The sequence below is a fragment of the Rana temporaria genome, chromosome 2 (assembly GCF_905171775.1).
Source record: "Rana temporaria chromosome 2, aRanTem1.1, whole genome shotgun sequence".
In the NCBI taxonomy this organism is placed as follows: Eukaryota; Metazoa; Chordata; class Amphibia; order Anura; family Ranidae; genus Rana; species Rana temporaria.
Window position 1 is genome coordinate 95,370,383 of NC_053490.1, and position 12,701 is coordinate 95,383,083.

Consider the following 12,701-nt stretch of genomic DNA (forward strand, 5'->3'; position numbering starts at 1 on the left):
GTGGGAAGAAAAGGACGCACATTTTGTTTGGGTACAACATTGCATGACCACGCAATTACCAGTTAAAGCAGTGCAGTGCCATATTGTAAAAACACCTCAGTTCTTTAACCTGCATAATGGTCCGGGTCTTAAAGTGTCACTAAAGGAAAACATTTTGTTTTGCTAAAATTACTGTTTACAGGGTATAGAGACATAATAGTTAACTGATTCATTTTAAAAATGATTAAAAACAATCAATCATATAATGTACCTACAGTTTAGTTTTGTTTTTGCTGTTGTTTCCTGGTTCTCTGATGTACAGAGCCAGAGAGCCAATAGAGGGCAGTGATGCTTTGTTTATAACCCCTCAGCACCAATCCAGTTTCCTTTTACAAACAGTAATCACACCTCTTTGATTAGTCACCACAGTGAGAAATCTCCCAGTACTGTGCTGATCAGGAAACAGACAACCAGGAAGTGTCCAGAACAGAGGAGGAATTAGAGCAACATCAAAGCAAAAATGAACAATGAGGACATGAAACCAGGACTGCAGTAAGGTAAAGGAAGCAATTTGAATTGACAGGATCAATCTGTGTACCACAAGAGCACATACTGTAGCCAGTCTGTGGGAGCCAGAATTATTGCTGGATGGTAGGGGATCAAATGCCAATGAGCATTTGGAAAGACCAGCAACATTTTTTTTTTTTTATTCTACATGGTTTGCGAGTGTTATCTTGCAAAATTAGAAAAATTCAAGCTAATGTGGTGTGCAGTACCACATTTGGCCAGAGATGTGGGGGCGCCGATGACACTCAAAACCCCCCCACCTCTGACCACATGTGGTATTGCATGCCATAAAAGTCAATGTGGAAAAAATTATCTTCGTTTTTATTGACTTCTATGGGGAAACTCGCTTTGATATGTGAGTGCTTTGGATTACAAGCATTCTCCTGGAACGGATTACGCTTGTAGTCCAAGGTTCCACTGTACACTGATCATACACAATATTATGACCACTGACAGGTAACAAAGGACATCGATTACCTCTCCTTACAATGGAATCTGTAGGGGGGTGGGATATATTAGGCAACAGGTGAACATGGTGTCCCTGAGATTGATGAATTGAAACCAGAAAATATGTCCAAGCGTAAGGTTTGAGTGAATTTGACAAGGGCCAAATGGTGAGGGCTAAACAACTGGGTCAGAGCCACTCCAAAACCTCAGCTCTTGTGCGACATTCCCACGGTCTGCAGTGATGATGAGAACCTACCAAAAGTGGTCTAAGGAAGGAGACCTGGCAACAGGGTCATAAATCACCAAGGCTCATTGATGCATAGTTATATCAAACAGAAGAGCTACTGTAGCTAAAAAAAAATTGGGAAAACTTAAAAGTTGTAAAGTCACAACACAATTATTTGTATCATCTCTGTTTTTTTCAAGATATAAAGTGCAGTTTTCACAGCTCCTCCGTGCAGTCACATGACCTCCCTCTGCTTTGCCTCCTCGAGCTAAGAACAGCAGTGGGAGGGGCTGAGATTCCCCTCTCACTAGTAATGGCGGCAATCTGCTATTTTTGGGAGGTAGAATCTCGCGCCAAAATTAAATAGAAAATTATTTTAAAATAAAAAACCCTGAGCTGCTACCCCAAGATTACAGTGATTTGTAACAATGTGAATAAGTGAAAAAAGGGGGCGCTAGGATTATTAATTACCTACATTTAAATAAATAAATAATAAATAGTAAATAATCAGAAACAATGATTCATCATAAATGGTGAACAAATACATTTAATAATATTATTGATAGTATGACAGCAAAACAATAATGTCCATAATAGTGCAGACTCCCATAAGAGAGATATCTTAAACCAATAATGTGCAGAAAAAGTCCAAACAGTGAATAATAAACAAATGCTTGAGGGATGATTCCACTTAATCAGTACAGGTTTTCTCCTCCACCACAAGAAAAAAGAAATGTAATCACCGCAAAAAATGTGCTCATGGATGGCACCTTACCACAAGATGTTGACCACTTTAATTAAAAAGAGGTCAAATAGGCATATGTTAAACCATAGATTCCAGGCGTAGCTCTTGATGTCTTGATACCGCCATACTCCACACCACATGACGTAAATCAGAAAAGAAAAACCGCCATAGAATAATAACGTTTATTTTAAATGATGTATAAAAACAAGCAGCGCCAAATGGCCCCTTACTTGAAAAGTGCCTTAACCCGGCACTGAGGCTGGTCGGCGTTGAATGGCGTATGGAGAGACGGTCCCATGCTTCAGGAAGCCTGCAGCCAGCGTGCGTTCCACCTCTCAGGAAGAGAGAGCCAGCGTGACTGGAAGTACGTAGATGTGCGTGACCAGTGCGCCTCGACGTACGTCGAGGCGCATTGACGACGTGTCGATCATGAAACGTATGTGGTGTGGAGTATGGTGGTATCAAGACATCAAGAGCTACGCCTGGAATCTATGGTTTAACATATGTCTATTTGACCTCTTTTTAATTAAAGTGGTCAACATCTTGTGGTAAGGTGCCATCCATGAGCACATTTTTTGCGGTGATTACATTTATTTTTTCTTGTGGTGGAGGTGGAAACCTGTACTGATATGGTGGAATCATCCCTCAAGCATTTGTTTATTATTCACTGTTTGGACTTTTTCTGCACATTATTGGTTTAAGATATCTCTCTTATGGGAGTCTGCACTATTATGGACATTATTGTTTTGCTGTCATACTATCAATAATATTATTCACTTTATTTTTTCACCATTTATGATGAATCATTGTTGCTGATTATTTACTATTGATTTTATTATTTATTTAAATTTAGGTAATTAATACTCCTAGTGCCCCCTTTTTTCACTTAATCTGCTATTTTTATCGGGACTGACAATGCGGTGGACAGATCGGACACTTTCTGGAACCATTGACATTTATACAACGATCAGAGCTAAAAATGGGCACCGATTACTGTATAAATGTCACTGGCAGGGAAGGGGTTAACAGTAGGGGGGGTGATCAATAAGTTAAGTGAGTTCCCTAGATGTGTTCTAACTGTGGGGGGGAATGTGGCTGAGTAGAGGAGGAGACAGATTATGGTTCATACTTAATATGAACACACAATGTGTCTCCTCTGACAGAACCGATTCTCGATCCGTCACGAGCGACCGCGGGTGCCGGGCGGCCATCGCGTCCACACATCGGTTCCGGGGACACGCTACCGGGGCGCACGTGTCTTTTAGAGCGTCTTTAAGAGCCAACGTACAGCTACGATGGCTCGCCCAGGGGACCATTCCTGCCGCAGTATAACTGTGACGGCTGGTCGGGAAGCGGTTAAAAAACTGACATGCTGCAGTGAATATCTTTCTAAAACAAAGAAGTTACAAATCATTGTGTTATATAATGCATTGGAATAGAGGTAGGAGGAGAGGGGAGTGGCTCAGAGGTGATCGGCTCTGCAAACACAGACTGGAGCTGATAGGGAAGGAGGGAGGGGAAGAGCAAGACACTCAGAACACTGCGGATGACAAAGGTACATAAACTGATCACAGTATCAGGGCTCAGCGGCCATGATTACTTATTACTGTGGTCAGCACACAGGGGACACAGGAACTGGCAGGATATTTTCGATAAAAACTTTATTTTTCTTGAGGGTAACAACCAGGCTGTTTCCTAAAAAAGGTGTCAGAACCCACACTGCATTGTAGCTGGCTGCGTAGCCACAGACTGGTTAGGGTGCCCATGCTGACCCATGTTCACAGTCAAATGTGGATGGCCACGTGTGTAATTTTCCTAGGGAAAAGATGGTACCAGGATGCACTTTGGTAGGAAGGAAAGCCGGCAGAGGCAGTGTGATGCTTTGGGCAGTGTTCTGCTGAACAGCCTTGGGTCCTGCCACACAAAAGGATTTTACTTTGGAAACCATGTTTCAATGGGTCAGAGCAGTTGTGAACAATTTTGAGTAGGTCCCAAGCACAAGTTATCCTTGTGAAACCAGTCTGCAAATGTTACTGCCTGTCTACGTCCTTTGGCACTTTGGCAATAAAGTAACTATTCTACAAAATTTCTTCCTTCAATAGTGTGCGACCAATTATCTTTTTCTTCAATTACTACTGACGGTGGTGAGTCGGGGCCAACACACATAAGGAAATCTTTATCCACAGTCTGAGCAGTGTTACACTCTTTCTGGATGATCATAATGTTATGGATCATTGGTGTGTAACTTATTGTAAATGTTAACACTAACCACAAGATGGATGACGACAAGTCTTTCCAAGACAAGTTCTTTAAGAAACTGTATGGCATCTGGTTGCCAGTGGTCACCAATCTAAAAAAGTGAGAAAAAAAAATTGGTTAGCAGAAAATAGATCTACTCATGGGAAAATTTGAATTCCTTTTTGTCAAATGGCAAAACACAAAAAAGTTCCAAAAAGGTGGCAACAATTTGAAAATATTCTTAAAGCAAGACTGAACAGACACTTTCCAACCACTGACTTAACGGGGTTGTAAACCATCATGGTTTTTCACCTTTTCTATGCATTAAGGTGAAAAACCTTCTGTAGTGCTGCAGCACCAAAGTGCCCCCGTTGTACCAGAACCCAGTTTTCTTCTCCCCGGAGACGAGCACACCAGCTCTAGCCACAGGGGTTTAGTAACCCCTTAATAAATATCAGAGAAAGACATTTTACAGATAAACTTAAAGTATAGTGTGCTGTCATTGTTAATTTTTTGAATAATAACCTGTTGTCCCTTTTTACTACTTGTTTCAACTGGGCAAGAGTAGTAAGGAAGGGTATAGAGCCTATTGGATCTATCGCCTTGGAGATTTTTTTTGTTTAGTATGCCATCCTCCTGCAAGCAACAAAATATCCTATGATATTAAATCTAAAAAAAGTGTTGTGTCCCTTAAAGAATAGAGAAAAAGTTTTGTATCCAAGAAATTCAACTTATGCTTAATATGGTAAAATAGGGGACAATACAAAACAACGAGGATGATCTCTTGTGCGCTAGCTGCAGATATAGTAACATTTACTGTCCTCCGATCATCCCATACCCCCCCTACCATCATAACTTTTTGGTACTGCAAGGGCTAACAGACAAGGGACCTGTCACACACACTAATCAAGAGTGCCACACTATGCCTACCCTTTCCATCCTCCTCCTCAATTCATAGAAGCTTTTCTATTAGAGATAGTCTATAAATAGAGAAGATTGATTTTTTATTCATCCGCCCGTCCTCCATGTATAGATTGCATTTAATTTCATTTAAGTTGTAAGACAGATTATATGAATGAAGAAAGGGGCTGGAAAATGTGAGCTTGTGTGGGTGCATACGACAGGTCCCTTTGCTTTATTAACCCCTGAAGTACTGGAAGATTATGGCAACAGAGGCAATTACGGATTGTGAGCAATGTCCCTTGTGCTGAATACTTTAAAAATAGGATTTTTTGTACTCACCGTAAAATCCTTTTCTCCGAGTCCATGGACGGACACAGCTTCTTAAATCTTGACAAGTGGGTTATGTTCCCTGTTTACAGGAGAGGACTAGGCAGAAACATGTTAAATAGTTAAATACATGTTACATTAACAGGGTGCATCCGCCACCAGGCGCACAAGATTGGCGTACCAAGGACGCCAAGGCCAGTCTGGAGCGATTAGAATCATTGGGGTCCCTTCGGCCTCTACTCTCTGGAGCAAGCGAGGAAGCAACTTCAATTAGGGAAAGGAATAAATTAGTCGATACTGACTCCACTGGGCCAATAACGCGCCTGCCCAGGGATCTCTGAACCTGGCCACGAACCTCGACACCTTGCGGTTGAGTCGAGAGGCCAGGAGATCCATGTCTGGTGTGCCCCACCTCCTGCAAAGGAGTTGAAAACACCTCCAGATGCAATGACCATTACCCCTGGTCCAGCATCTGGCGACTCAGGTAGTCTGAAGTCCTAGATAGCATGGTCTTGTGCAATACACATATGGCGTTTGTTGATAGGTGACAATCCAATGGAGGCCTCCACCAAAAAGCACACAAATCTGCTTACCAGATTGAGTTGGTCCCTTAATTACAGGGGACCACAGATCGCATGTAGTATATAGCAAACTGCTGGGCTCATTGGGATGTAGACAACCTGGCATGGATCATCTCCGTATTCAAATACTCCAATGGTGGTATTCACATGTACATAGAAAAGAGACAAGGGATGCCTCAATAGTGTAAAAAACCTTTAAAAATGTATTATTACAAATTTGTATGGGTTAAAAACTCACACTTTTGCAGTTGGTAAACAGCCTTAAATCTGCATTACGGGCCGGTTACATGCAGATAAACCCATCAGTATAGGAATCGTGGAGCAGTCCAGGGGGTGATGCCAGTGTGCCGCTCTGTCCACCCGACTAGTTTCGTGAGAGAATCACTTCATCAAGGGGCACGATGATGAAGTGATTCTCTCACAAAACTAGTTGGGCGGACCGAGCGGCACACTGGCATCACCCCCTGGACTGCTCCATGATTCCTATACCGACGGGTTTATCTGCATGTAAACAGCCGGTACTGCAGATTTAAGGCTGTTTTCCAACTGCATCCCTTCATGATGTGATTAAGTGAAAGCAGATGTGCCATCCACTCACTACATCCCCCCTTCACCTTACTGCATTCTAAAGTGGACTTTAAGCCGTCCCCCTCCCCCTTCTTTTCACTGATCTCCTGAAAGCTTGTGTGATGCTTGGAAGGAAACGTGCAGAGTTGAATGAACTTTTTTACATTGGATGATGTGGGCAGCATGCCCAAACATGGACTTCCACCTCCTTGCTCCCATGGCCCCTACCACCGTCTGAAATCAAGATGGCTCCTGGAATTTAGCAATATGTGCCATGTGCTACAGAGTCACAGAGGGGGTGGGTGAGTGGGAGGGTAATAAGGGGCTGGAATGTATAGTGTGAACCTATCAAATATGCTTGTGTGTGTGATGTCATATTGTTTATAAAAAGACCAATAAATGGGTTTGGCCTCTCTGTTGGGACTGAGGATGTGAATCTTTTTGTCTGTAGATTGCACATATTTCACCATAGTAATTTGAATCAGGCGGCAGAGATGGGTTAGCCCTGAGATTGTCAGGAAATCAATTAATTAGTCCACATCAACATATGTAGATGTACATTTACCAAATGTTACATTTATGTACATTGTTCACAAGGTATTAGCGCGATTCTTTTTCCACTGTCTATATAACACAGCGAATCACAGCCTTAAATTTTTTGCATCACAGCAACAAACAAAATCTTTCGCTACAGTTTTTTTATTGGGGCAGTTTATACCACAATTTGTTTCCATTTTTGCCTGCCAGTTTTCTACACCCGGAATGTAGTCGGCCGACAGAGGCGGCACGCTTCTTTCCGCCCACCGGAGGATGTGAGCGACCTCAGACGATGCAGCCGAGCTCTGTGTTCCCCCCTGATGGTTGACATAAGCCACCGCCATGGCGTTGTCCGACTGAATCCTGATTGGGTGACCTAGCAACCTCCTCGACCACAGGGAGAGGCATAGTCTGATCGCCCAAAATTCCAGGACATTGATCGGCAGATGGGATTCCTGTTAAATCCAGCGACCCTGGGCCGACTGACACCCCCCCCAGCCTATGAGGCTGGCGTCTGTCGTAATCACCATCCATTGGAAGGGAAGAAACGACTTCCCAGACTAGGTGGCTTACCTAAATCTGGCGATCCAGAAACAATGGAGATTTGTTCCATTTGGACAGGATCTCCTTCTGCAAAACTTGAGTGTGGAACTGGGCATACGGTACTGCCTCGAAGGAGGCTACCATCAGACCCAGGACTCGCATGTAAAAACGGAGAGAAGACCATTTGCGGGATGCCAACAGCTTCACCGCAGACTGAAGAGTCTGCAATTTTTCCAGGGGAAGAAAGACTTGCCTCCGCGGAGTCCAGAATCAACCCGAGGTACTCCAAACGCTGAGTCGGTACCAGGACCGACTTCTAGGTGTTTAACATCCACCCAAATTCTCGGAGGGTCTGGCTAGCTATAGACACATCCTCCTAATTCTGAGCCAGAAGCTGCTCTCAGAAGATTGTCTAAGTAGCCCACGATGGCAATGCCTCGCTGTCACAGCAAAGCTAGAATCGGTGCAAGCACATTGGTGAAAACTCTTGGTGCTGACACCAGGCCAAAGGGAAGGGCCACAAACGGAGAGTGGTCTTTTCTTATCGCAAAGCGCAGAAACCTCTGGTGGCCTGCGCAAATTGGGACTTGCAAGTATGCGTCCTTGATGTCCAAGGACGCCAGAAAGTCCCCCGGATGGAGCGCAGCCACCACCGAGCGAATGGATTCCATGCGGAACTTCCGTACTCTCACAAAGGCATTTAGGGCTTGAGGTCCTCCTTTGGGACCACAAACAGATTCAAATAAAATCCCTAAAACCTCTCGTCCTGCGTAACGGGTAAAATTACCCTGCAGCCCAGCAAGTCATGCACTGCCCCCAATAGGGCAGACCGACGGGCCGGAAGGAGAGGGAGATTTGAGGTTAAGAATATGTTCGGCGGACAGGAAAGAAACTATCTTGTACCCCGAAGAGACCACCTCGCAGACCCACTGGTCGGAGAGCAGGCAGGTCCACCAAGCTGTGAACCGGCAAAGCCGTCCGCCCACCCATGAGTCGGGCGGGGCAAAACTTCATGTGGTGGCGGGTTTGGATGCCAGTTTGTTCGGTTTACGCACCCAGGGATGTTTCTGTCCCCCAGCTGAGCCTTTGTCGGCCTGGGAGGGTCTACTCGCGGGCCCTGAGTGACGAAAATACTGCTTCTGCGTGGGAAATTAAGGACCCGGCTCCTTCCTCTTGGTGGACTGAGGGAGGAGAGTGCTCTTACCTCCAGTGACATCCTTAATAATGTCGTCCAGCGAGGTACAAAAAAGTCTTCCACTTTTGAAGGGTAAATCTGCCAGGGCTGTTTTGGATGCTTGGTCAGCAGACCAGCATTTCAGCCAAATCAGGCGGTGCAAGACCACCGCTGAAACAGAGACTCTGGATATCAAGGGGGCTGCATCCAGCGTAGCATCACATATATAAGGCTCTGGACCAACTGGTCGGCCAGTCTAATAAATTCTGGAGGGAGCTGGTACTCCTACACAGTCTGGTGCAAAGCTTTTTCCCTTTCAGTGAGCGTCTGAGTGTTACGTCACGCCTATCTGGGTTCTAGGTGTGTGGATCACAACTGCGGAGGCTTCTCAGGTTTGGACCCAGGTTTCACTCTCAATCTGTGTAGAGAGTAAGGGTCCTGTCATCACAGCCTCAGAGAAGTATTTGGGGCTTATTCCTTCATAAGCATTACAAAGCAAAGGCAAGAACAAAGGATGTATGAGGTGATGAGTGAGTGAAAAATTTATATAGCGCTACACATGCGAACTGAATCGCCTCTGGGCGCTTGTTTGAGCACTTCTCCCTTGAGCTCAGAAGATGGAATGATGGGGAATTACCGAGCGGGACAGAAAAGGCTTCAGCAATACTTGGGTTCAAATAGTAAAGTCCAAACCCAGGTAAACTATTAGGCAGGTACTACAGGCTCCCTGATTTCATTGGTATCGAATAGCACAGGTCTCTGGGTAATTAAAGGCTACAAGCGAGCATAGAAGACTTCCTGTAATGCTTGTTAATGTTAACACAGTTCTTAGGCAATCAAGACTAATAGGCAGGTTGTCAGGCTGAATACTTGTGGTTCAGGAGGTGGCTGAGTGATGGTGCTGAAGGTCCTGGTGGTCCAGATGAGTGATGACCTGTAGCAGGGTGATGGCAGGTGAGTGATGGCCTGTAGAGGTGCTGGCTGTGGAGGGAAGGCCTGTGGAGGTTTGCCTGTTGTGGTGATGGCTGCGAGTCCCCAGATGACAGCTGGCGTCCTGACAAAATAGTGGAACGCCTAGCTGTCTGTACTGGGCGTTCAAATAGAGCGCCGGGTAGAAGGGGGGCGGAGCCGCGAGTAACGCGGTCGCACTTCCGCGTTCCAGAGTGGAACGCACAGGCCGCGCACCGGAAGTGACGCTGACGGTGCCCGGAACGGAGAACAGCTGCCAGGACAAGATGCAGCTGCGTCCGTTCTAATTGTGAATAACGGCGGTGTCGTTACACTGAGACACCAAGGTTGCAGCCACAATAGGCCGCAATGCAGACCCTAGCATGGTAAACATGGAGCGGGACAGCGCCTCGGACCTCCTATCAGTATGGTCCTTGAAAGCAGGGGTCCCTTCTATAGGGAGAGTGGTTACCTTATTTAACCGGGCAACCGGAGGGTCAACTACCAGAGGAGAAGCCCATTTTTTTTCAAAAGGCTGTCCTCAAAAGTGTAAAAGACCACCAGGCAAAAGACTTCTGCGGCTTTTCCCATTCCTTATCAATGACCTTGTCAAAAAAGGACACATAAGGAAAAACCTGCACAGAGCGGTCTGACTTGTGGGACCCAAAAAAGACTGAACCCTCAGTGGATGTTTCAGCTGCACCATCAAGCTTAAGGGAGTCCCTCACAGCACTGATAAGCACACTAACAAGTGCCCTGTCCTGTACTGACCCAAGTGAGGCATTCTCACAAGGAAGGTCCTGGTCCACATCCTCTGACAACCCAGAACCAAGGTCCTGTGTCGCAGCTGGACCAGGGTCTGAGTCGGAGCAGAGCATTCCCCAGGAGATGGCGGGGGGAGGGGGAGCTTTGTACCCCCCTTACGCCCGCATGCCTCTTCCACCCTGGCAACAAATGTTTCCAGGACTGCCGACAAAGTGTCCATGGGAACCGCAGGTGCAGGAGCACCGGCTGCCACCTCTGGCTTGTTTGGGGAAGAAGGACCAGATACTGAATAAATTACATAGCTCCCAGGGACCTATTCAAGACCTGAAAGTCCACTCTCCTGCTGCGCTGACAGGGGGGTTACCCAGGGGACTCACAACTCAGCAAGAGACTGCTTAGCGCCGCTGCCCGCCCTCTATACACAGAGCGTGTTGTGAGGAAAAAGCTGTGAGGTAAAAATGTGAGGAGATATGTGCTGCGCGCTGTTTAGAAAGCCAGCACTAGAGGCCAAAACCCCACACAAAATGGCCGCCAGACGCCTTGGAGATAACAGGGCATGACCACAATAAAATGGCCGACCGCAATAACAAGCTGTGCCATAGTGTGACCACAACAAAATGGCCACCAATAGGAAATTGCAATGTAAACAGCAGACTGCAAAAAAAATTGCGCCGGCAAAATGGCGGCGAAACACCGCAATGTGGATGAGAAGGCCGAATGGGGGTTCCCTGAGGCAAAGCACACCCCCACAGATGAAAATGGGCCCAGACACCCCACAGTCCCCCGTGGGAAATGGAACCCCCCACAGGTCCACCCCGGTAGCAGTGGTAGAGCAGCAGAAGGAAATGTGACAGAGCAGGGAAAGGGAGGATAGGTGAACCCCAGGAATGCCCAGCCATTCTGACCAGCCGAGGCAGGAAGGACTGTACTTACCTGTCTGCGCGAGGACCCGCTGGAGCATTCCTGACAGGCATAAAGCCGCCTTGGAGTAGCTGTCGGCCCGGTCCACTGTGAGTGAGACAACACCACAGCCCAGTCATGTGTGAACCCTGGAGCAACAAGCTCACCGGCCACCTCAGGAGTCATAGGGTATGTCGTTGGCAGACCCAGCCCTTAGCTACGGTGAGCTCACGCTCGCTGGCCAGACTGAGGAGACTACAAGGATCTATATATCCAGCCTGTCACCCAGTCGGCAGTTGATAGAGGAATCTAAAATAAATAAATAAAATACATTTTCAGGGCGCTGGGCCCAAAGGGAGCCACGTTGTCCTCTGCTAGGCAGAAAAAAAAATTGAGGCTGCAGGGAGGAGGGCTATGTCCGGAGGGACCACCACCTGGGCGGGGCTGTTCAACTCTGTTAAAGTAACATGTATTTAAATATCCAACATGTTCTGCCTAGTCCTCTCCTATGAACAAGAACATAACCCATATGTCAAGACTTGTGAAGGCTGTGTCCGCCCATGGACCATAAGAGAAAAGGAAGCGGTTTCACTGTGTTTCTTAGCAAACACAATGTACAAGGATATAGCAAATGACACACACACACACACACACACACACACACACACACACACACACACAGGTTGACTGGATTTCTGAATTATTCAACCAAACTAACTACATAGCTATAACAAAAATGCAGGATTCCCATTTTGGCTACTTTACCAACAAGGTAAAACTATGGCAGTTACATATATACAAAAACTCAAAAGAAAGCTCTGTGTTTGATTAGTAGTCAGATTCTACATTTAATTTGCTAATGTCTGCAGGTAAAAGACAAAAAAAAATAAAAAATAAAAGAAGAATCACAGAAATTGTATATAAAAATTTGCATTACTTACTGGAAGTACATCAATCAGTTGGCAAGGTATGCAAAAGCGTGGAACACATTGATTGAATACAGATGGGTAAAGGTGACATTTTGGAATTTTTTCAGTAAACCCAAAATCTTCATATTGTACCTATTAAAGCAAACTCAACGATAATTACAACTGATACTGTTCAGGAAACACTGCAGATGTGCTAAACTTAGGATCTCTGTTTAGTTCACTTTCAACATTTTGACTGCCAAGGACATTTCTTACATATCTTAGCAATCAGAATTAAAACAAATGTACAGCAGACTTCTGGCTTCACTGTAGGCATTATTTAGGT

The 12,701-nt window shown here is 45.6% G+C and overlaps 1 protein-coding gene across 1 annotated transcript in view; it reads right to left on the reverse strand.

The window, feature by feature from the left end:
- The window catches only part of RNF17 (ring finger protein 17), a 720,374-nt gene that overhangs the window by 102,685 nt on the left and 604,988 nt on the right, over nt 1–12,701 (reverse strand). Inside the window, exons 29-30 of the mRNA XM_040339329.1 lie at nt 12,389–12,508; nt 4,234–4,314 (exon numbers count right to left, since the gene is read on the reverse strand). Coding sequence (XP_040195263.1) covers nt 4,234–4,314; nt 12,389–12,508 — 201 coding nt within the window. The remainder of the gene's footprint in view (nt 1–4,233; nt 4,315–12,388; nt 12,509–12,701) is intronic.